This window comes from Onthophagus taurus, chromosome 2, assembly GCF_036711975.1.
Source record: "Onthophagus taurus isolate NC chromosome 2, IU_Otau_3.0, whole genome shotgun sequence".
Taxonomy (NCBI): Eukaryota; Metazoa; Arthropoda; class Insecta; order Coleoptera; family Scarabaeidae; genus Onthophagus; species Onthophagus taurus.
Window position 1 is genome coordinate 1,027,569 of NC_091967.1, and position 25,849 is coordinate 1,053,417.

Here is a 25,849-nt window from a genome sequence, read left to right on the forward strand (position 1 = left end):
AACAGGCATTAGGTAGTTTCGCAAAGGAAAAGTTTTGCTTGGACAAAGGTAACCTCCTTATGATAACTCTGAGCTTTCGGGCGTTTTAACAGATACACAGCTAGACGGAATGTTTCCAGGTCTAGTGTTAGTTGTAGTGATAGCGCTAGTGCAAAACTGGAATACTGGAACGAACCCTAGAACTAGAAACATTCGGATTTAGCCGCACGTCTCTTAAGACGGCTAAACCCGAATGATTCTAGTTCTAGGTCTTGTGTTAGTTCTAGTGATAGTGCTAGTGAAAAACTAGAACTAACACTAGACGTAGAACTAGAAACATTCGGATTTAGCCGCACGTCTCTCAAGATGGCTAAACTCGAATGCTTCTAGTTCTAGGTCTTGTGTTAGTTCTAGTGATAGTGCTAGTGTAAAACTAGAATTAACACTACACCTAGAACTAGAAACATTCGGATTTAGCCGCACGTCTCTCAAGACGGCTAAATTCGAATGATTCAAGTTATAGGTCTTGTGTTAGTTCTAGTGATAGTGCTAGTGAAAACCTAGAACTAACACTACACCTAGAACTAGAAACATTCGGATTTAGCCCCACGTCTCTCAAGACGGCTAAACTCGAATGCTTCTAGTTCTAGGTCTTGTGTTAGTTCTAGTGATAGTGCTAGTGTAAAACTAGCATTAACACTAGACCTAGAACTAGAAACATTCGGATTTAGCCGCACGTCTTTCAAGACGGCTAAACCCGAATGATTCTAGTTCTAGGTCTTGTGTTAGTTCTAGTGATAGTGCTAGTGTAAAACTAGAACTAACACTAGACGTAGAACTAGAAACATTCGGATTTAGCCGCACGTCTCTCAAGACGGCTAAACCCGAATGATTCTAGTTCTAGGTCTTGTGTTAGTTCTAGTGATAGCGCTAGTGCAAAACTGGAATACTGGAACGAACCCTAGAACTAGAAACATTCGGATTTAGCCGCACGTCTTTCAAGACGGCTAAACCCGAATGATTCTAGTTATAGGTCTTGTGTTAGTTCTAGTGATAGTGCTAGTGTAAAACTAGAACTAACACTAGACGTAGAACTAGAAACATTCGGATTTAGCCGCTCGTTTCTCAAGACGGCTAAACCCGAATGATTCTAGTTATAGGTCTTGTGTTAGTTCTAGTGATAGTGCTAGTGTAAAACTAGAATTAACACTAGACCTAGAACTAGAAACATTCGAATTTAGCCGCACGTCTTTCAAGACGGCTAAACCCGAATGATTCTAGTTCTAGGTCTTGTGTTAGTTCTAGTGATAATGCTAGTGTAAAACTAGAACTAACACTAGACGTAGAACTAGAAACATTCGGCTTTAGCCGCACGTCTCTCAAAACGGCTAAACCCGAATGATTCTAGTTATAGGTTTTGTGTTATTTCTAGTGATAGTGCTAGTGAAAAACTAGAACTAACACTAGACGTAGAACTAGAAACATTCGGATTTAGCCGCTCGTTTCTCAAGACGGCTAAACCCGAATGATTCTAGTTATAGGTTTTGTGTTAGTTCTAGTGATAGTGCTAGTGTAAAACTAGAATTAACACTACACCTAGAACTAGAAACATTCGGATTTTGCCGCACGTCTCTCAAGATGGCTAAACCCGAATGATTCTAGTTCTAGGTCTTGTGTTAGTTCTAGTGATAGTGCTAGTGAAAAATTAGAACTAACACTAGACCTAGAACTAGAAACATTCGGATTTAGCCGCACGTCTCTCAAGACGGCTAAATCCGAATGATTCTAGTTCTAGGTCTTGTGTTAGTTCTAGTGATAGTGCTAGTGAAAAATTAGAACTAACACTAGACGTAGAACTAGAAACATTCGGATTTAGCCGCACGTCTCTCAATATGGCTAATCTCGAATGCTTCTAGTTCTAGGTCTTGTGTTAGTTCTAGTGATAGTGCTAGTGTAAAACTAGAATTAACACTACACCTAGAACTAGAAACATTCGGATTTAGCCGCACGTCTCTCAAGACGGCTAAATTCGAATGATTCTAGTTATAGGTCTTGTGTTAGTTCTAGTGATAATGCTAGTGTAAAACTAGAACTAACACTAGACCTAGAACTACATATATTTCTAGCTCTAGGTCTAGTGTTAGTTCTAGTTTTAGTGCAATAAAAATATGGAATATAGTGATATATTATGCCAACTAGCGCTACCTACTACTGTCACTAGAAGTAAAATTAGACCCAGAAGTAGAAACATTCAGGTTTAGCCGTCTTAAGAGACGCACAGCTAAACGGAATATTTTTATTGATCTATATTTTTATTGATCTATAACGGACACTGCGTTCCCAGTATTTATCCGTTATATCGAGGTTTTACTGTAATGTCAAATTATATTGACATGTTGCATTTTATGTGGGAAATATATTTTTGTATATTGCATCTTTAGTGAAATTTACTATATATTGTAATTTAGTCTTCTCCTTTAATTAGTTTCTATTTAATCTCTTAGTTGACTCATTCCATAATGATTCCATATTTAGTTTTTTCGTGGTCGTTCGTTGTGGGTTTTTTCTAGGTATTATTTTGATCCTAAATTTATATCTGCCGAATTAAATGTTCTAACATCTGTTATTTGTGTTGGGTGTATATTTCTGTGGGTGACTACGAAATCTATCATAGATTTTTGGCGCCCGGTACTACTTCATTCCCAATACGTGCGTTTAACGCCTAAAAGTAACTCTTAATAGCTCTTCTTGGGGTAGTGAATTTACTGCAATCAGTAGCATGACTCTGGTTTGCCAGATAAAGGTGTCCGAGTTCCACAGGTGACGATCCTCAATCAATCCTGACATGTCTCTGACACCAAAGATGTATGGGTTAAGGATCTGCCCTTGCCAGCTTTATTCCGGTGCCTTCGCATGGCTTTCTTGGAGAATGTTAGTAAGCATGGTATTTTCTTTCAAATTAAATAAAAATAATAACAAGAATTCAAAGATAAATTCAAAAAATGATCATGTTTATCATAAAGTTTCAATTATAAAAATAAATACATATTTTGTCGTCAAAAATACATTTTATCACATCGTTAATATTAAATTTAGTTCAAAGAATCTATTTTTATTTTTGTATTTCGTTCAATTTTTACCTTTTTTTCTTATAAATATTATTAATTATTTTTTTATATAAAATGTTTATTGTAACGAGCATAAAAAAGATGAAAATACTAGAAATGAATGTAAAAAAAGCGGGAGAAAGACGAGTTGAGGCAGGTGACAATTTAAAAGTGGTGGAAATTACGATCCACTTAATAATAAAATTTCGGCAGCGTGCGCATTCTATTTATAACACGACGATAAAGTAAAAATAGAAACAAAATAGGCGGTTTCTATTATGGTACCCTGGCGAAAAGTTAAAAAACGAAATTCCAAGGTAATACTTATACAATAACAAATTGCACATACATACACGGCATTAAATGTTATTAATGCACGTGTGTGTTTATGCATTTATTGTTTTCATTTATTTTAATCTTTTTTTTTGCTCGTTTTTATTTTTTGATACTTTTAATCTCATTTATTTTAATTATATACATAATTATAGTACAAACTCTTTGATTATTTAATAATCTACACAATTTATATTATAAGAAAAAAATTAAAAAATTCTTGGATTCCTTCTTTGGTTCATGTTATTATTTTTATTTTTTTTAAATTTTTTTGGGGGATATTTTATTTTAGCAATTAAGAAGAAAATTAAAAGACTATAATGTGTGTTTCTCTGTGTGTATGTAAATAGTGTTTAGGTGTCATGTGTTAATCGAAAAAAAAATTAATCCTCTTCCTCCTCTTCATCCTCAGCTCCAATACATTTCGGGCAAACTGGTTTTCCTTCGACAGCATAAAAACTTTTTCCTTGAACCGGTAACTTGCAATCCTAAATTTTTTTATTTTAATTTGATTCAATCAAAGATTTATTTTGATGGGAAAAACAAGGATTAAAGGAGAATTTAGGTGTTAATTACCCTGCAAACAAAACAATCTGGATGCCATTGCGCGTTAAGCGCGGAAATATAATTTTCCATAATAGCACGATTGCAAGATCCGCATTTCGGGGCGAACATGTCAAAGTAATCGTCCCTGCAATAAGGTTTCCCTTCGCGTTCGTGAAAACCTTCTTCGCCAAATTGTTTACCACATTGGGCGCAAAAGAAATGTTCCATATGCCAGGTTTTTTCTAATGCCGTTACACATTTCTACCCAAAAAAAAAGAAAATATTAATCACAAATTATTTAAAATCCTTTCCAAGATTTACATCCAAAATTGGGCCGTTGCAATAAGCACATCTTGGGCTAAAAAGGTTATGATAATCTGGTTCGCAATAAGGTTTTCCATCTCGTTCAAAGAAATTTCTCGTTCCTAATTCTTGAGAACAATGGGCACATGTAAAATGTTCTGGATGCCATGTTTTCCCCAGCGCAGTAATAACTTGTCCAACAATTGGTTTTTCGCAAGCGTTGCAACAACCTTTTTGACTTGTATTAACTCCTTGACGACTCATGTCTGCTTGAAGATTACCAAGCATAGAATCCAAATTTTGTTTAGGTGGAGCTGTGCTCTGTTGAGTTGCTTTAATAGGCCGTGCGTATTCCTGTTGATCTGTAACCGTTTGGTGTTGAGGACTACCTGGAGATACCTGCGAATCAAATTAAAAAAAAAACATTTCGGTTAAATTATTTAATAATTTTGAGATGGTACCAAAAGGTGTTGAGTGTTGATCTTTACCGGGTGATGCCTCGGTTAAAACTACTCCTGGGTAACCTATTTCGCCGCAAAGTAGACTGATGCCCCCACCAGTTGTGCGGGACATTTTTGAATTTTCTTAAAGCGTGCCCCAAATATTCCGTCTTTCTCGCGATGCCGAAAATCAGCGAGAACGCACGTCGTACTCTACGTGTAATTTCTATTTGTGGCGTCGTGGCCAAAAAAACGATTATATCACGGGGCCCCGCGACCATACGCGCCCAGTGGAATTGTACAAGTGTACGAAAATCCACAAATCATTCCGTTTTATTTCCAAATTTATTTTGAAAAATAAAATCATTTTATTACTTCATCGATAATTTTTTTTAATCCATACGATTTATTTAAACACTTTTAAATAATCGTACTATTTATTATTTTAACATTTGGCTCGATTTTAAACCAATTAAAAATCTATTTTTAATATATATTTTTTTTAATACTTTGCGATCTAACCAAAAACATAAATCACTTTCGATTTCAAAATTGGAATAGAACTCGAAATGAAAAAGTTAACTTTCATAATGGTTCTCTACAATGAGAACGGTTTCTTGCAACTCTCTCTTATCATCGACAACCCGGCACAGGTGTTAAAAGAAAACAACACCCAGAAAAGATAGCTTCGTTATGATTTCTGCATTGACAGATCGAAAGTAGTCAAAGCAGCCTTCGGTAAGGTCTTGGAACAGCAGATGGGTCGTTCTCAGAAGGGCTAAAAAAGTGTCCCTCTAATATCAAATCTTATATACTGAGATAAGTACATTCATTCGAGCAAAAAGCTATATGGTGAGACCTTTGATTATATATAATATGGATTGAGCTAACTGAATATATCTACTAACAAAAATGTTGCTCAAGGTGAATAGACGCAGATGGAAAGCGATAATGTGAAAGTGTAACAAAGATAGATATATTATATGTCAGTACGCTTCTATATCTATCTCACTTCTATCAGTACACCCATTATATGGCAGTACGCTTCTATGTCTATCTCGGTTCGATCACCTTGCGCAAGCTATCTCTCTCGTTGGCTCAATCCATATTATATATAATCAAAGGGTGAGACTCATTAATATTACTTCATTAAGTTACATTAAAGTAACAAATATTTTATGTACACAAAATTCAAAAATATTTAGAAGTTGGTTCGCACTTCATTAAATATTCAGGTGTCCCTCTGGTAAAATTGCAACTAAAACTATTTCTAAATCGGAAATAAAATAGTATTATATCATTTTATTACTGTCTTTTTTATATGGGGTAATTAACAAATCGATTTGAAGATGGTTTGCAATTTCTTATACATTTTGGTTTTAAATTAATCTCGAAAATGTTGTGTCCCTCGTTTTAATCTCAACTCCGTTACCACATCTTCTAATATAAATATTCGTGTCGCCATGGTTACCCGGCTCATTGTTAACACTGCATAGGGAAGTTAATATTAGTATGACACTATAACTGTTAAAAAATATAAAATTGACACGCTGAATATATTCAAGATTTTGATTGATTTCTACAAATATTTTCTGGCTATTCGGTTTCTCAACTCCGTTATCTGTCGTGAAAGGTAAAGTTTAAGTGATTTCTTACTGTAATTACATTAAGTAAATTACTAAAAAATATACGAACACGGTATGCAACTATCAGCATAAAATCTAATTTAGTTTAATTTTGAATATTTTTGAAAGCGCGTTTTCTCAACTCCGTGAATTTCAACTCCGTTACTAATGTTAGGCAGTAGTATTTACAGCCACATTTAATAGTTACAACGCATTATGTACTGTAAATATTTTATTTTCAATGTATCCAACATTTAGTTAAAAGTTAAAGAAAAAGTGCTCAAATGTGATAATTTCCAAATTTATATGCACCATGTTTCTCTTGCTTTAGACGAGATCTAATTTTGAGTATAATTTCGATTTTACGTTTTATTATTCTTTTGTTCCAAAATGTGAAAAGTAGAGGTAAGGTCTTAAGTGAGGTTGCGGTTACAACATCAAAGTAAAAGAAAATATGCAATTAAAAGAAGACGGATGCTTTGAGAAAACTGAGAGCGCAACGAAAAAATGATCCTGAGGCTTATGAAATTGCTAAATTGAAGGAAAGAGAGCGGTATCATCGCAGAGTTAATTACGATAAAATAAAAGAGATATCAATGTTAACAGATCCAGATAAAAGACGTAAAAGGGAAGAATAGAGGGAACATAGTAAAAAACTTACCAAGCAAAAAAGGCAGGTAGAAAAACACCAAGTAGTTACAGAATTGATACAATCTATTCCGTGATACATGGGTGATTATACAGAAACTATCATTTTTCACATGGTAATTTGAAAATAGTTTTTTTGGTCCAAACACAAACACGAACTTTAGTTCAAAATGAACCTTGCAAAGTTCAAGATCAAACAGTTCAATTATTGTCTAGCCAGAATTGACTTGTTTTTGTAAAAACGATATGCAGAGGAATGACGAGATAAGCAGAGGAATGATTTTTTTATTTGATACGGCAAAATAATACAATATTAGGCATAATATGCATGTTAAAACCAAAACAGTGAATAAACTTAAGAGCTTAAAACAAAAGAATATTCAATGCAATAACGAAAAAACGTTAACGTTTTACACTTGAACAAGCAGCTTCTTGATCTTCGTCAGAATAAACATCTTCAAACTGTAGCTTATTTTGAACTTTTATGGAACCGCTGATATATCTGCTTAAAGGAGTGTCCTCATCATCACTAGACGTGTCACTAAAGATAGTTCATCATTAAGCCCAATTTTGTTGAATTTAAGGGAACCAATAAAGTATTTTTTATTGCCGTTTATGAAAGTGCTAAGTTCATAAAAGTTTAATCTGATGCTACTTTCATAATCTTCTTTTTTTATTTGGTGTACTTTCATTGTTCCTCTAAAAGTTTGTAGCAAAACATTCTTAAGTTTTTGGGACATTTCATTAATTTTGTCTGCATCAATCTGATAGTAAGTAATGTTTTGGCACAGGTTATTCAACATAGCTTTTATTTCGACCATATCTGCTCCTTGACCAACCAATCTATCTAACGTCCTTTTAGTAACTCCTCCTATCCCGTCAGGTGCCCCCTTTCCGTGACCAGCTTCTAAATAGTTCCAAGTAAAATTTTTTACTTTTGGGTGCAATTTTGGCAACTCGATTGCTAGGAAATAAAACATGGTTTTATTACGGTATTGAGTCGACGGTGAGTCACTAAGAAAGTGAAGCGTATCAACTGTTGGGTAAGAGTTTGTTATGCACTTTATTATTGGGTCTAAATGGCCGAGATATTATGTAGAAGCGATTCTGATAAAGTGCAAAAGCATTCTTGCTGTACCTCATCTTGTTTGGTATATAAAACAACAGTATATAGAGATATCTGGTTTCTTGATCCTCCGAAGTGGAATGCTTGTATCTCTTCTGCATATTTCATGTTGTAGTTATCACTAAAATCCATGTGAATAACCGCAAGAAGATTCTCTTTAAGTTCTTTGAGTTGTTTGTACTGATGTAAGGATCTGCCTTTGTACTTCAGAAATTGTATAATACTTTGTTTAAAATCAGCTATAATATCAGAAACCTGGCATTCAACTTTCTTCTTTGATGTCTTTCTAACCTGCTTTTCCTTTTGTGATGTCTTGTCAACATACGTGCATTTTTCTGCCATCCATTTGAAGTAGTAACTGCGTTCCCTAGGGTTGTATTCACGGAATGATATTTGCATAGAAATACATTTATCGCATCTCTAGAACTGGTCATTCCTCTGTGCCTGTCATCAGTCCTCTGGATCTCAGTAATCCAGAGGAATGACGACTTCTTCGTTTATTAGTTTTTAGTTTAGGAAATTGAATGAATCCTAACTTACAAATTGGTCCACAGAAAGGAAACTCATTATTTCGTATTTAAATGAGGGAATGGATGCAACAAAAATATAAATAAATTAAATACACTTACCAGAGGAATGGTCAATCTGTGTGTGACATTAACAATTTGGGAACAAAACGTTAAAAAGAAGACGTATTGTTTTAGTTCGACAACATTTGCTTAGTGACACTCTGCAAGAACTAGGTTGGGAAAAGCATATCTGGTTGCGTGCAAAGACATATCGCCATCTACCATCATATTATTTACGTACTTCTTGCGAGTCAGAGGAATGACCGCTAAAGGTGGTAACATAGTTTCTATCATCTTTTTGAGGGGAGTTTTAAAGTGGAACATGTTTTGCTTTACTGAAAGTTCAGGTTTGCTTAATCAAAATGTAAAATTACAAATGAAGAAAGTTAATAGATTTTTGTCTAATATGTACATAATGTTAGACGTCTCCAGTTATAACATGCCAGAGGAATGATATTTTGACATGATTTTTTACTATAATTTAATAATAATAAGTATGATTTCATTAACTCTTTAAGAACTCAATATAGCTGGTCTATACTTTTCTAGAAACAATACGATATTTGTAGAAAGTAATTTTTTAGTCGAAATTGTTACCAAAAATGATAGTTTCTATAGAAATACCGACATATATGTTGCACCTCAGGAATATATCCCATCAGTATCGGTGTATAAATGTAGTGAAAAAGAATTTGTCTGTTGATAAAATCTTGATCCATATGGATTTTTCTAAAAATTACTTCTGTAAATATACTGAAAAAGTACAATCTGCACACTTTGGCTCTTTAAAGCATCAGATATCTTAGATATAACTGCGGCGTGGTAAAGTCTGTCAAGCAACCTTACTACACTTTTCATACCTTAGTTGTATATTAAAAGTATCCACACCAGATTACAATACTTTAGTAAAAGTCTTACAAAACTCAATAAAAGGGATCAAGATCTTTCGTATCGATGAAAAACTAATCCCTATGATCGACGAACTGATCCCAGAAAATATTCCTACGTTTAAAGGTACGATGAAAGTAGCCTGGATCAATAAACTAAGGAATAGACTTACTTTCAGAGAACTGACATGTCTGTGTTGTGAACCCGGCCAGCTTTGCTCACACTATAACTTGGATCTAAGGAGTATAGAACAGCTCTACGTTATAGCGTTGTATATACAGATTCATCATCATTGGATGATGATATGCCATTGAGTTTAGTATGCAATAAGTTGAGATGTTAGGAACAAAACTTGGAATTAAATTATTATCTGTCAACTCCGTTACCTCTAAACTTAACATTATTTTCATTATTTAATTATATTCTCATAGTACAAAACTTTTGTTATACTAATATGTTTTCTTCGATAAATATATAACCTAGAAAACTAATTACACGATTTTTTTTCTTATAAACCTTTTTTCCACCCTTTCTGAGAATGACCCAGTTGGCGTTTCCACTTTTTGACAAAGGTTAAGGAAAAATGCAGCTCACAAAGATTTCGTGCGAGAACAGATTAATTTTACTACTGGAAGAAGAAGGTACTGATGGTTACAATTAGGTATAAAGAAGAGCTGGCGAACGTTATGCTGTATATACTTGGTCACCTCAAGTTGGTTTTGGAGGTGGCTCGATAATGTTTAGCAAACAATGTCATTGGCAAACATCAGGGAGAATGGCTACCGGAAGCTTCGCTGGATGGATTGAGTACCTCAATAACTATCATCGTCGATTCCAAACCCGCAAAAAAATAAGCTCTCCTTAGATAGCCAGCAGATTGTAGCGCCATAAAAGAGATGGGTTGGGTTGGGTAAAAATTTCATTTAAGTTTCTTGTCTCTGATTCTGCTACAGGTTTTCTAAACAATATTCTGAACATCTATGTGTATTATATCAATTACTATAATAAAGAGAATTTTCTTTGATCCCTTTGTATAATAAATTTGTTTATTTTTTTTAAATGTTTCAATAAATAATAATAAAGTATTTTGTGCGAGTTTTTGTATACTTTATAACTCTATTATGAACGCATTTTCGCACATTTACCAACTTCAAAAGCGAAAATATCCAAAACTAAACCCCACTGTTTATAAATACGACCAAACCATTAACGGTTCGTGAATCACAATTTTAACGTCGTGTCAACACTCATGGAAACAATTTTATTAAGTAAAAGAAAGTTCTTAAAACACCAAATTAAATAAATTGTTGACTTCATCTTTCTTACCTTTAAACTTCTTTTTTTTTGTATATTTGTATAAATCCCCGGTAATTTATTAATACCAACCGAGGAGAGCCATAAACTTAAAAATAGAATTTCCCATTGCTATTCGTACACAAAAATTTAATATTATCCGTTTTTCGTGCGTCAATAAGAAGAAAATTTTAACATTAACAAATTTCTAAAAGCCATAAACAATATTATCATAAATCATTTGTTATTTAGAAGTACACTATAAAGAATAGATCGAATTTCAAAGAAATGAGTCAATCGAACTGACTTTTTGGATGCGAGATTCCGATCGCATGTTTGGCAAGATGTGCCAAAATAAATGCCGCGGTTAAGTGTTCTTAAGTAAATATTTAAAGGCGATTTAGTACCGCGTTAAAGTCTGGGCCTAAAAAACTTACCTTGAAGTCGGATAGTGAGGCCATTAGGTCGTCCAATTCTCTAGTTGCCGAAGAAGTGTGTACTCTGGTTACGTCCCTCGATATTAATTCGGTCTCACCTGGAAATCCCGTTTCGGTTTTCGTTTCTTTCACTGTTATTGTTACTTTTTTCGGGCCAGTGTAGATTACTTCTCTGAAAATAAATTGTTATGTCAGAAAAAATAAATATTTAAAAGAATTTATTTACTCATTTAAACTTGGTACAAAATTTTATGATTGAAGACGTGTTTAAAGACGCATAGCGCAATCAGAATGTTTCTAGGTGTCATGGTCTTGTTCACTGGATTATGTAGTATTTATCTAATAGAAGTCAGGATTGGTAACTTTGTATCTAGTTACAAACTCATCACATCCGCAGTCACCATGAACCCTTACTACTTGTAATGTACAGGGTGTCCCAATTTCGATGTCCACATAGGCTATCTCCGAAACTAAAAGAGATAGCAAAAAAGTGGCTTACATGTCATGATCTCGTTTTTCGAGAAAATGCTAATGCCGAAAACTCCGAACAGCTATCGTCTTTTGTTTTCGCCATATCGGCAAAAACTGAAAATTTTGCAAAAACGACAATCGCGAATCGAATGCACGCCTCACATCGACGAAGTAAAGATTCTATCACACGACGTATGATATTTGGATCATTCCGTATGCTATTAGCTGCATCTTGAATTCTGTCCAATAGTTGCTGACGGGTAGTAATTTCTACATGGTACACAAGCTGCTTCATGTGTCCCCAGAAATAATAATCCAGCGGATTTAGATCTGGGGATCGTGGTGGCCAGACTACTGGCCCTCCATTGCCAATCCATTTGTTTGGAAAATGTTCATGTAACCAAGCGATGACTTCTCTTCCTCGATGTGGTGGTGCACCATCGTGCTGATACCACATATTTTGAACGATGTTAAGTGGTACGTCGTCGATAATCGAAAAGGTTATGTCCCAAGAAATTTCTGTACATATTTGCATTTAAGCGTTCATTTATCACCCATACAAGTAGCAAAGAATTGTTAAAAACACCACCCCAAACGTTTACACTAAACCGTTGCTGAAATCTTCCTGGTCTAATTGCATGTGGATTTTGCAAGGACCACACATGTTCGTTATGATAATTATTTATGCCGTCCCTAGTGAAGCACGCTTCATCAGACCACAGAACTTGGTCCCAAGATTCTAATCCCAGTACATGAGTTATAACATTAAAATTCTTATGGATCATGATTCCTAAGACACTCTACAACATTTTTAGTCCATAACAATTTTTTCCATCATTCCCACATCTCGAATTATAACCTACGCTTCAGATAAAAACGTCAAATTTGAGAATTTGGTGATTTTAATCCCATTACGTGAGTTTAAAATTAAAATTCTTAAGGATCATGATTCCTAAGACACTTTACAATGTTTTTAGTCCATAACAATTTTTTCCATCATTCCCACATCTCGAATTATAACCTATGCTTTAGATAAAAACGTCAAATTTGAGAATTTGGTGATTTTAATCTCAGGACGTGAGTTATAAGATTAAAATTCTTATGGATTATGATTCCTAAGACACTTTACTATATTTTTAGTCCACAACAATTTTCTCCATCATTCCTACATCTCGAATTATAACCTATGCTTTAGATAAAAACGTCAAATTTGAGAATTTGGTGATTTTAATCCCAGCACGTGAGTTGTAAGATTAAAATTCTTATGGATCATGATTCCTAAGACACTTTACAACATTTTTAGTCCATAACAATTTTTTCCATCATTCCCACATCTCGAATTATAACCTATGCTTTAGATAAAAACGTCAAATTTGAGAATTTGGTGATTTTAATCCCAGCACGTGAGTTATAAGATTAAAATTCTTATGGATCATGATTCCTAAGACACTTTACAACATTTTTAGTCCATAACAATTTTTTCCATCATTCCCACATCTCGAATTATAACCTGTGCTTTAGATAAAAACGTCAAATTTGAGAATTTGGTGATTTTAATCCCAGGACGTGAGTTATAAGATTAAAATTCTTATGGATTATGATTCCTAAGACACTTTACTATATTTTTAGTCCACAACAATTTTCTCCATCATTCCCACTTCTCGAATTATAATCTATGCTTTAGATAAAAACGTCAAATTTGAGAATTTGGTTATTTTAATCCCAGTACGTGAGTTATACTTACCTTGGGAACTTGGGAAATGAAGTTATTATTTTGAGCATGTTGCTGAATTATCCAGTGGCAAAATGCTAAGCGTTGCTCAGTATCTCCAGGATATAATGCTTGAACATTTTGGCGATGAAACGGATGTAACATTTCTCGATTCAATACACGCCATACAAAACTTTGGGATATTAGTAACATGCTCGCTATATGCCGAGTACTAATTGAAGGGTCGTCAAGTACTAAATCAATAACACGTTCTTCATTTTGTACATTCACATCATGGGGACGAACGGAATGTAGTGGACCAGGGTTATCTGTTTCTCTCAGTCTGCGAAATGATGCACTAAATACTGTATGGGCAGGCAGGTTGATGTCTATTTGGAAACCTACGAAGGTATTCTCTTGCTGCTTGCCGAGCGTTTCCGTTACAAAGCCGTTACAATCGAAGATTAGAATTTTGTAGATGATATTTAAAAAAATTAAATAATCTGCTGTTTGTTCAAAATGTTATCTGGACCGATGAAGTCTCTGAGTGTTCAAAGAAGATTGGGGTTCAATGTATGGTGTGCCCTTTTAGACAATAGAATTTTGGCATATAGTATCTACCATAAAAACTTAAACTCAGGGAAATACCTCAATATATTAAGGCAGCACATTGAGCCTCTGGTCGACAATTTGCCACTACATATGTCTCAAATGATATATTTTCAATATGACGGAGCACCAGCACATAATGCCAGAGTTATTAGTGAATTTTTAAATACTACCACAAACTCAAGGACAATAGAATCTAACAGGACTGCTACATCCATTGTTGTGACAGCCTACCCGCAAACTAAGTCACACCATTTTCCACGCCCAGCTGTTGTTATGGTCTATGCGTTTGCTGTGTGTTTTTAGAGGTTATATCCTAGACGTATTCATATTAGTTTTGAAGTTTTATGTTTTTAGACGTATTAATGTCTATCATATAACCTCTAAAAACATAGACAGTTATCTACCAGGCGTGGCAAATAATGTGACGTAGAGTGCGGGCAACCAACCCGTAGTCGACTACACTGGATGTAGCAGTCCTGTTAGATTCTACTGTCCTTGCTACAAACTTTGCCAATAATTGGAAACAATGCTTTCCCTCATAGTATGGTTATCACCATAACAACATTAAGTTTTAAATACATACAATAGTTTTAGAAAGAACAAAAAAAAATGATACATTGTATTCCATCATAGTATGTATGGTTATCACTAGGGCACGAAACTTTTGTAACAAAACGATACGATTTCCCCCCTCCACTTGTTCTCATTGGCTAGTTTTCTGGGTTTGTTTTCTGGGAAGCCACTGAGAACAAGTGGAGGGGGGAAATTGTATCCTTTTGTTACAAAAGTTGCGTGCCTTAGATTTAGATGGAACAAAATGCATTTTCTCGAAAAACGAGATCATGACATGTAAGCTACTTTTTATCTATCTCTTTTAGTTTCGGAGATGGCCTATGCGGACATCGAAATTGGGACACCCTGTACATAAACGATATTTCTTCTTATTTTAAATTTTCTAAGTTTTTACTCTATACCGACGATAATAAACTATTCACAAGGATCGGGTCTAATCTGGACTATTTTAGACTACAGGAGGATTTAGGAGAACGAATGATATATCAATTGCTGGCTCTCAATTTCTCGTGCTAAGTCATCTGTCGGTTCATTGCCCAACAAAACCCAAGAGTGACCTGGGACCAGTTCTAGTGATAGTATTAGTATTAATAAAATTCCAGCTATTGGAACTCACACAGTTAGCATAACATATCACTATGTTGCATATTTTTATTGCACTAAAACTTCTAGCTTTGCACTAACACTATCACTAGAACTAACACTAAACCCAGAATGTTTCTAGGTCTAGTGTTATTTTTAACTCATCTTAATAGCCAATCTATACATTAATTGATCCTCATAATACCAATCGTCGGGGAGACCTTAACTTCTCAGGCTTTGAATTGATTTAGAACAACTTGTTTTGATGGTTCAATTGGGAAAGAGAAGGTCAATACCGGATTAATAAATCCCACATAAATTTGAAATGTTTATAACTTTACGGTCTTCAAATCTGAAATGTTTATTTATACATACAATAAACATTCGATAACTAATTTATTTGACGTTTATTTTTGCCCATAATGGGTGAATTTGGATAGAAAATACGGCTGCAATTTCTCTTTCAACTCGCTTTAAATAACATGTATAGTTAAATGACATTCTTATTTAAATATAAACAAATTCAAAAATAGTAGTATAATAAATCATACCCACATATAAACCTGTATTAATGCTACTATGTTTGAAATACAGGTATAACACTAGCCAATACAGTAATATTAAGTGAGCGACAGCGGTTAATGCATGTAGTTGGTGTTTGCCAAAAAGAACGTAGCATGAAACTGATAACCGACTTATTGTTGCCAAATGCGTCGAACTTTCAAATTGACACGTCGCGTTCACGCTCAAAAATACCTAAGTTTTTATTTAATTTTATATTCTTGTTTCGATCGAGATTATGTTTTTGATCGAAATGAAATTAGTTCAAGTTCATTGGTACAACAGCTTTTATCGTTCCTAATGGAAGAATACGGCATATTTACATTAAAGTTAAAAGGATCCCGAATTTAGAACAGGGTCAAAATAATATAATTTTAAATGCGTTAAATCACGTTACATTAAAAGATAAACTCACCCGGCGTTTAACTGATCGAGTAAACTATCAACAGGTGGTCGACCCAATGTGTTTTGGGCACTCGAAGGTCTCGAAGAATAATTCGCTGGACTTCGTCCTCCTGATCCGCTATAAGTCCCATTATAACTTCCATTAGCACCATTTTCTAAATATAATTAATTAATAAAATAAATTTGATTGTAAATTTGTGTTTAATCACCTATGCCTACGTTGGCGTATCTATTCTGGTGCAACTCCGGCGAGTTACTGAGATCTTGAAGGAGTGTATCCAGTTCGGATAGGTTGTTATTAAAAGGTCTTCTTTCAGCAGTTCCATACCCGCTACTTGGTTGAGTCGGTTGACCATAACCAGGACTACGAGTTTCAGAACTTTTACCAAAAGTACCCTGCAAAATTAAAAATATTTTTTTAAAACAAAAAGTATGACATTAATCTTTCACCAAGAACTATCGTGTAATGTTAATCTGAAAATGTTAAGATGACATCGGTCGTTACAGACATAATATAAAGTCTCCTTGACGACTTGGCATCGCATAAACCATTTCCCGGTAAGAATTATTGTCGATTTTAATAATTGGGTTAGTCGAGCATGGTCCTGTACAAATTTATCTCATTAATTACCAGTTGAAAGTTATATTGTGCGAACGTTTCAACTCAAGTGAATAACCTCATCTATAAATGTGTTAAAAATATTAAATTCGTTTGGAAATCTAGATTCAATTTTTAAGTACATATACATGTATACATGTTTTCTTAAGATTGCAACAATCGCAATTATTGGAGGACCTGGAGACATAATCACGGATCTTACACCAGACGTCCTTAACCATGTATAGGGTAGCAAACAGAGACCACATCGAATTTCTTAGGGATTCTTAGAAATTAGGTATGAAATTACTGACTGGTTAAAAGTGACTTTATGGACACGCTGTATTTTATGGTACCATTCCGTAAAAAATATATATAATCAAAGAAATATAAATAAACTTAAAAAAGACTGGAATAATCATAATCCATAGTTCAGGAAAAATTTAAAAATTATACTGGTGAAAAACCAAACTTAACGGAATAGTCGGGAATACTCTGGTCAGAAGGTTAATTTGCAAGAAAACGTCTAAAATTGCAATAGTTATAAACTAGACTTCAGCAAAAAACAGGAATTACATTGTTCAAAGTCCACATGAAGTCTGAAATTACTGTTCAGAGAAAACAAAAAATCGATTATAAACCAAACATGATTTTTCATGGCAATACTTATGTGTTCAATAAAAGAATACGAAGAACGTGAACAAGAAACCAATGGAGTTGTCTTGTTATTGCACAGGACAGGAAATCACCAATACGGAAACTTTGCCAATGCAGGATAAGCACAAAAGCAAAGTAACACCTGCAGAAATGAGGTACCGGGCGGTACAAGATCTGTATAGGTAATAAGAGGCTCCCAAAAAGATGATGGTCTATCCCCCCAGAAAGAAGTAGCTTCAGTATCAAGAACAAAACATACATAACGTTGGGAGAAGACTAGATACTGCTTCTAAAAAACTAAATACTGCTTTCTGAAGACTAGATACTGCTCTGGAACACTAAATACTGGTTTCTAAAAACTAAAATTGCTTTGTGGAGACTAAATACTGCTTTCTGAAGACTAGATACTGCTGACAGGTCTAAGTACTGCAAAAGAAAGATAAGATATTATTGGAGAAAACATACATAACTTTGGTAGAAGACTAGATACTGCTTCTAAAAAACTAAATACTGCTTTCTGAAGACTAGATGCTGCTCTGGAAGGTTAAATACTGCTTTCTGAAGACTAGATACTGCCGACAGGTCTAAGTACTGCAAAAGAAAGATAAGATATTGTTGGAGAAAACATACATAACTTTGGTAGAAGACTAGATACTGCTTCTAAAAAACTAAATACTGGTTTCTAAAAACTAAAATTGCTTTGTGGAGACTAAATATTGCATTCTGAAGACTAGATACTGCTGACAGGTCTAAGTACTGCAAAAGAAAGATAAGATATTATTGGAGAAAACATACATAACTTTGGCAGAAGACTAGATACTGCTTCTAAAAAACTAAATACTGCTTTCTGAAGACTAGATGCTGCTCTGGAAGATTAAATACTGCTTTCTGAAGACTAGATACTGCCGACAGGTCTAAGTACTGCAAAAGAAAGATAAGATATTGTTGGAGAAAACATACACAACTTTGGTAGAAGACTAGATACTGCTTCTAAAAAACTAAATACTGCTTTCTGAAGACTAGATACTGCTCTGGAAGATTAAATACTGCTTTCTGAAGACTAGATACTGCCGACAGGTCTAAATACAGCGTCTGAAACACTAAATGCTGGTTTCTAAAAACTAAAATTGCTTTGTGGAGACTAAATACTGCTTTCTGAAGACTAGATACTGCTGACAGGTCTAAGTACTGCACAAGAAAGATAAGATATTGTTGGAGAAAACATACATAACTTTGGTAGAAGACTAGATACTGCTTCTAAAAAACTAAATACTGCTTTTTGAAGACTAGATACTGCTCTGGAAGATTAAATACTGCTTTCTGAAGACTAGATACTGCTTCTAAAAAACTAAATACTGCTTTCTGAAGACTAGATACTGCCGACAGGTCTAAATACAGCGTCTGAAACACTAAATACTGGTTTCTAAAACCTAAAATTGCTTTGTGGAGACTAAATACTGCTTTCTGAAGACTAGATACTGCTGACAGGTCTAAGTACTGCAAAAGAAAGATAAGATATTGTTGGAGAAAACATATATAACTTTGGCAGAAGACTAGATACTGCTTCTAAAAACTAAATACTGCTTTCTAAAGACTAGATACTGCTGACAGGTCTAAGTACTGCAAAAGAAAGATAAGATATTGTTGGAGAAAATATACATAACTTTGGTAGAAGACTAGATACTGCTTCTAAAAAACTAAATACTGCTTTCTGAAGACTAGATACTGCTCTGGAAGATTAAATACTGCTTTCTGAAGACTAGATATTGCCGACAGGTCTAAATACAGCATCTGGAACACTAAATACTGGTTTCTAAAAACTAAAATTGCTTTGTGGAGACTAAATACTGCTTTCTGAAGACTAGATACTGCTGACAGGTCTAAGTACTGCAAAAGAAAGATAAGATATTGTTGGAGAAAACATACATAACCTTGGTAGAAGACTAGATACTGCTTCTAAAAAACTAAATACTGCTTTCTAAAGACTAGATACTGCCGACAGGTCTAAATACAGCGTCTGAAACACTAAACACTGGTTTCTAAAACCTAAAATTGCTTTGTGGAGACTAAATACTGCTTTCTGAAGACTAGATACTGCTGACAGGTCTAAGTACTGCAAAAGAAAGATAAGATATTGTTGGAGAAAACATACATAACCTTGGTAGAAGACTAGATACTGCTTCTAAAAAACTAAATACTGCTTTCTAAAGACTAGATACTGCCGACAGGTCTAAATACAGCGTCTGAAACACTAAATACTGGTTTCTAAAAACTAAAATTGCTTTGTGGAGACTAAATACTGCTTTCTGAAGACTAGATACTGCTGACAGGTCTAAGTACTGCAAAAGAAAGATAAGATATTGTTGGAGAAAACATACATAACCTTGGTAGAAGAGTAGATACTGCTTTTAAAAAACTAAATACTGCTTTCTAAAGACTAGATACTGCCGACAGGTCTAAATACAGCGTCTGAAACACTAAATACTGGTTTCTAAAAACTAAAATTGCTTTGTGGAGACTAAATACTGCTTTCTGAAGACTAGATACTGCTGACAGGTCTAAGTACTGCAAAAGAAAGATAAGATATTGTTGGAGAAAACATACATAACCTTGGTAGAAGACTAGATACTGCTTCTAAAAAACTAAATACTGCTTTCTAAAGACTAGATACTGCCGACAGGTCTAAATACAGCGTCTGAAACACTAAACACTGGTTTCTAAAACCTAAAATTGCTTTGTGGAGACTAAATACTGCTTTCTGAAGACTAGATACTGCTGACAGGTCTAAGTATTGCAAAAGAAAGATAAGATATTGTTGGAGAAAACATACATAACTTTGGTAGAAGACTAGATATTGCTTCTAGAAGACTAAATACTGCTTTCTGAAGACTAGATACTGCCGACAGGTTTAAATACAGTGTCTGGAACACTAAATACTGAAAGGGATGAAATTCTCCATATTTCTCAAGAATAAATAATAAAAATGGAAAAAGTAAAAACTTTTTGTGAGAAATAACATAAAAAAAGTTAATTTCCAAGTAATTTAAGGATTTAATTTAATTTTGTAAAAAATTTTGTAGAAGTATTTTGTTTGTTAGAAAAATAACTAGATTTCAGATCTATTCCCAACATTTTTTTAAAAAATTTGTCCATCATTTTCTAATTATTTTTAAGTACTGAAGATGAAACATTTGTTTCGAAACATGTCTATTTATTGAAATAAATTAAGTATTTTATTATTTCTCACAAAAAGTTTTTACTTTTTCCATTTTTATTACTACATACTGCTTTCTAAAGACTAAAATTGCTTTGTGGAGACTAAATACTGCTTTCTGAAGACTAGCTACTGCTGACAGGTCTAAATACTGCAAAAGAAAAATAAGATATTGTTGGAGAAAACATTAAAAAGCCCCTTTTGGTAGCGCCGCCTCTGATGTTCTGTAACTACTGACTTCTTCTGTTTTTTCTAATCTGATATCCCTATCGTGTTACTTCTTGCTTATTTAATAGTGACGAGATTTGACGTAATCATTAAAAAAGTTACATTAACACAAACATTAAAAAAGTCTGCCAAAATCCGTTAATATCAAAGAAATTAAAGCTAAATTTAAATGAAAATTCGACATAAAATTTAATTTAATTTGCCGCCTGACTGAGTAATCATCCCAAAAAACATTAATCTAATTAAAGTCAAAATGCCATTAGAAAAACACGTGGGAACAGTAAATGCAACGTTGTGAAAAGGAGGAAGGGGGACCGCTTAAAGTCCACCTGTTTATTCCCAGTTTTTGAGCCAAAACTATCCAACGACGCTCTCTATTATCGCCTCAAGATCAAGACCCCTCTATTTTTTTGAAAATGAATGAAACGGAAAAGACAGAGACGACTCGAACAAAATCAAAAAGAGAGCGAACTGTTTACGGCCGGAGAGGATGGTGCCGTGTGGAAAATCCGTGGCGTCCCGACGCCCGTCGTCGTCGTTCGTGTTCTGCATTGCGTTCGCACCATAAAGGGATCCCCAGCCCGACGCCTGACTAATATTACTAAATCAATCCATGGCGACCGAAAAACCAACGCCCCGCTATTTTAAACACAACTTTTAATAAAACTAAATCAAACGACATTAAACAAATCTCTTATTTATAAAAGACTTTTGGGTCAAAACGAAACTGACACTTGTTGGATTCCGGGCGACCACTTGTTGGATTTTAATCAACAGGTGGCTAAGTTTCGGAACGATTCTGAATAACTAGCCGCGTTTAAAAATTTACCAAAAAATTCATGAAAATAGAATTTAACATTTAAGAGAGAAAATTCGTCATAATAAAAATGTAGATTAAACGGTAGAAAACAGCTACATTTCGAATTTCCAACTTAAACACACATTTACTAAACAGAATCATAAAATTTCATTTTCCTGTATAAATACAAATCATAAACGCTTTCTCAAAATTTTATATTTAAACGTTTCGCAACTACAGACAAAGATGGAAGACCGTGGCCCGGCCCAAAAAAAAAACAATTCTATATCATCCAAAACCATTTGCCATCGGAGACAGAAAACTTGCAAAGTTTAAAATGCATAATAAATGTTGGTTTTAAACTTGTGGGCGTTGTACTTTTTAATCGCGCGGCGACATCTCACGAAAATTCCTTGAAACGAAAACTTTTAATGAAATCTAAGAGATGTCGCTTTAATAAAAAAAAATGGAGTAAAACGGAACGAGGCCGAGTTGCGATTATTTGATCTAATTCCTTGATAATAAATATAGAATCGTGTTTCAAAACAATAATGTCTAAATTTATAATTTTAATGTATCGCTAAATTTATGATTTTAAAGTGGGAAGAAATGACTTACCGATCTAGATGTGTAAGATTCCGACCTTGAAATCGGTATTTCACGTGCAGGAGAATGTCTTGTGCCCTTATTTAGGGATCCGTAACCGGGAGTACTTCCACTTGTGTTACCAACACCTACGTTTCCAGCTCCACCTGCGTTTACTGTACTTTGTAAATCTGCCAAAAGAGCATCTGAAAATAAAAAAAATTCTTTATAAATATAAATTTTTTAAAAACAACTTTAACAAAGAGGGTGAATATATATTTTCTAACATTTAGCTTTAGCAGTGCGTCTCAACCCGAATGTTTCTAGTGTTAAAGCTAAGTTTTATTTGTTATTCAGATTGTTGTATATCTTTATTGAACTAAAAGATACTTATACAAATATTAATTCTAGCTATTAGAACTAACACTAGATCTAGCACTAGAAATATTCGGGATATGAGAGCTTACTACATGCCTTCCCACTTATCAAAAATATCCAGAAACAATGAAAGTATGACCTTTTTGCTTAATTTTTATGAAAACATGGATATTAACCAGAAATTCAGAACTGAATTAATCTACCTTGCGGTAGGAAAAAAATTATAAACATCATGTACCACCCACCATCTTTAGCACAAAACAACTCTACCAACAAAGCTCAGCACAGAAAACACCTAAAAATGCAATAAGCCATGAAGACGACGTAGACATAAATACAGGGTAACCGACACAGAGCAGGGACATGTAGAGGACAATAAATTAAGATAATCTAACGCAACTTATCTCTATACTAAAACCCCTGAGGAGTTATAGACCTTCAAAGTTGGGTCTTAAATTTTTTAGGAATAAATTGTTTAATATGAACTAAAAAGATATTATTGATAAACAGATTTTGTTTAGATGTAATGATTTTCTAGTGATAAAGAGAAAATCCCCATAATGTCAAAATTGAATACTTTTGTTATCAAAATCGATCATTACTCAAAAATTAATTGTGATGAAGATAAGTTTTTTTTCGAAATAAATTGTTTATTATGAACTAAAAAGACATCATCCATAAACAGATTTGGTTTAGTTATAATGATTTTCTAGTGATAAAGAAAAAATCACTAAAATGTCAAAATTGAGTACTTTTGGTATTGAAATAGATCATAACTCAAAAATTAAAGGTGATGGAGAAAAGTTTATTTGAAATAAATTGTTTATTATGAACTAGAAAGACATCATCCATAAACAGATTTGGTTTAGTTATAATGATTTTCTAGTGATAAAGAAAAAATCACCAAAATGTCAAAATTGAGTACTTTTGGTATTGAAATAGATCATAACTCAAAAATTAAAGGTGATGGAGAAAAGTTTATTTGAAATAAATTGTTTATTATGAACTAAAAGGACATTACTCATAAACAGATTTGGTTTAGTTATAATGATTTTCTAGTGATAAAGAAAAAATCACCAAAATGTCAAAATTGAGTACTTTTGGTATTGAAATAGATCATAACTCAAAAATTAAAGGTGATGGAGAAAAGTTTATTTGAAATAAATTGTTTATTATGAACTAAAAGGACATTACTCATAAACAGATTTGGTTTAGTTATAATGATTTTCTAGTGATAAAGAAAAAATCACCAAAATGTCAAAATTGAGTACTTTTGGTATTGAAATAGATCATAACTCAAAAATTAAAGGTGATGGAGAAAAGTTTATTTGAAATAAATTGTTTATTATGAACTAAAAGGACATTACTCATAAACAGATTTGGTTTAGTTATAATGATTTTCTAGTGATAAAGAAAAAATCACCAAAATGTCAAAATTGAGTACTTTTGGTATTGAAATAGATCGTAACTCAAAAATTAAAGGTGATGGAGAAAAGTTTATTTGAAATAAATTGTTTATTATGAACTAAAAGGACATTACTCATAAACAGATTTGGTTTAGTTATAATGATTTTCTAGTGATAAAGAAAAAATCACCAAAATGTCAAAATTGAGTACTTTTGGTATTGAAATAGATTATAACTCAAAAATTAAAGGTGATGGAGAAAAGTTTATTTGAAATAAATTGTTTATTATGTACTAAAAGGACATTACTCATAAACAGATTTGGTTTAGTTATAATGATTTTCTAGTGATAAAGAAAAAATCACCAAAATGTCAAAATTGAGTACTTTTGGTATTGAAATAGATTATAACTCAAAAATTAAAGGTGATGGAGAAAAGTTTATTTGAAATAAATTGTTTATTATGAACTAAAAGGACATTACTCATAAACAGATTTGGTTTAGTTATAATGATTTTCTAGTGATAAAGAAAAAATCACCAAAATGTCAAAATTGAGTACTTTTGGTATTGAAATAGATCGTAACTCAAAAATTAAAGGTGATGGAGAAAAGTTTATTTGAAATAAATTGTTTATTATGAACTAAAAGGACATTACTCATAAACAGATTTGGTTTAGTTATAATGATTTTCTAGTGATAAAGAAAAAATCACCAAAATGTCAAAATTGAGTACTTTTGGTATTGAAATAGATCATAACTCAAAAATTAAAGGTGATGGAGAAAAGTTTATTTGAAATAAATTGTTTATTATGAACTAAAAGGACATTACTCATAAACAGATTTGGTTTAGTTATAATGATTTTCTAGTGATAAAGAAAAAATCACCAAAATGTCAAAATTGAGTACTTTTGGTATTGAAATAGATCATAACTCAAAAATTAAAGGTGATGGAGAAAAGTTTATTTGAAATAAATTGTTTATTATGAACTAAAAGGACATTACTCATAAACAGATTTGGTTTAGTTATAATGATTTTCTAGTGATAAAGAAAAAATCACCAAACTGTCAAAATTGAGTACTTTTGGTATTGAAATAGATCATAACTCAAAAATTAAAGGTGATCGAGAAAAGTTTATTTGAAATAAATTGTTTATTATGAACTAAAAGGACATTACTCATAAACAGATTTGGTTTAGTTATAATGATTTTCTAGTGATAAAGAAAAAATCACCAAAATGTCAAAATTGAGTACTTTTGGTATTGAAATAGATCATAACTCAAAAATTAAAGGTGATGGAGAAAAGTTTATTTGAAATAAATTGTTTATTATGAACTAGAAAGACATCATCCATAAACAGATTTGATTTAGTTATAATGATTTTCTAGTGATAAAGAAAAAATCACCAAAATGTCAAAATTGAGTACTTTTGGTATTAAAATAGATCGTAACTCAAAAATTAAAGGTGATGGAGAAAAGTTTATTTGAAATAAATTGTTTATTATGAACTAGAAAGACATCATCCAGAAACAGATTTGGTTTAGTTATAATGATTTTCTAGTGATAAAGGAAAAATCACCAAAATGTCAAAATTGAGTACTTTTGGTATTGAAATAGATCATAACTCAAAAATTAAAGGTGATGGAGAAAAGTTTATTTGAAATAAATTGTTTATTATGAACTAAAAGGACATTACTCATAAACAGATTTGGTTTAGTTATAATGATTTTCTAGTGATAAAGAAAAAATCACCAAAATGTCAAAATTGAGTACTTTTGGT

The 25,849-nt window shown here is 33.1% G+C and overlaps 1 protein-coding gene across 5 annotated transcripts in view; it reads right to left on the reverse strand.

Moving 5' to 3' along the window:
• The window catches only part of LOC111424062 (paxillin), a 63,432-nt gene that overhangs the window by 2,042 nt on the left and 35,541 nt on the right, over positions 1–25,849 (reverse strand). For 4 of the 5 annotated variants that reach the window (XM_071201580.1, XM_071201577.1, XM_071201578.1 and 1 more), the window contains 6 exons: positions 22,324–22,496; positions 16,419–16,605; positions 16,220–16,364; positions 11,295–11,466; positions 4,287–4,667; positions 3,996–4,226 (listed from right to left, as the gene is read on the reverse strand). In XM_071201580.1, coding sequence (XP_071057681.1) covers positions 3,996–4,226; positions 4,287–4,667; positions 11,295–11,466; positions 16,220–16,364; positions 16,419–16,605; positions 22,324–22,496 — 1,289 coding nt within the window. Of the gene's footprint in view, positions 1–3,668; positions 3,908–3,995; positions 4,227–4,286; positions 4,668–11,294; positions 11,467–16,219; positions 16,365–16,418; positions 16,606–22,323; positions 22,497–25,849 lie in introns of those variants that run through there. The other variant, XM_071201581.1, reaches the window with a different exon arrangement.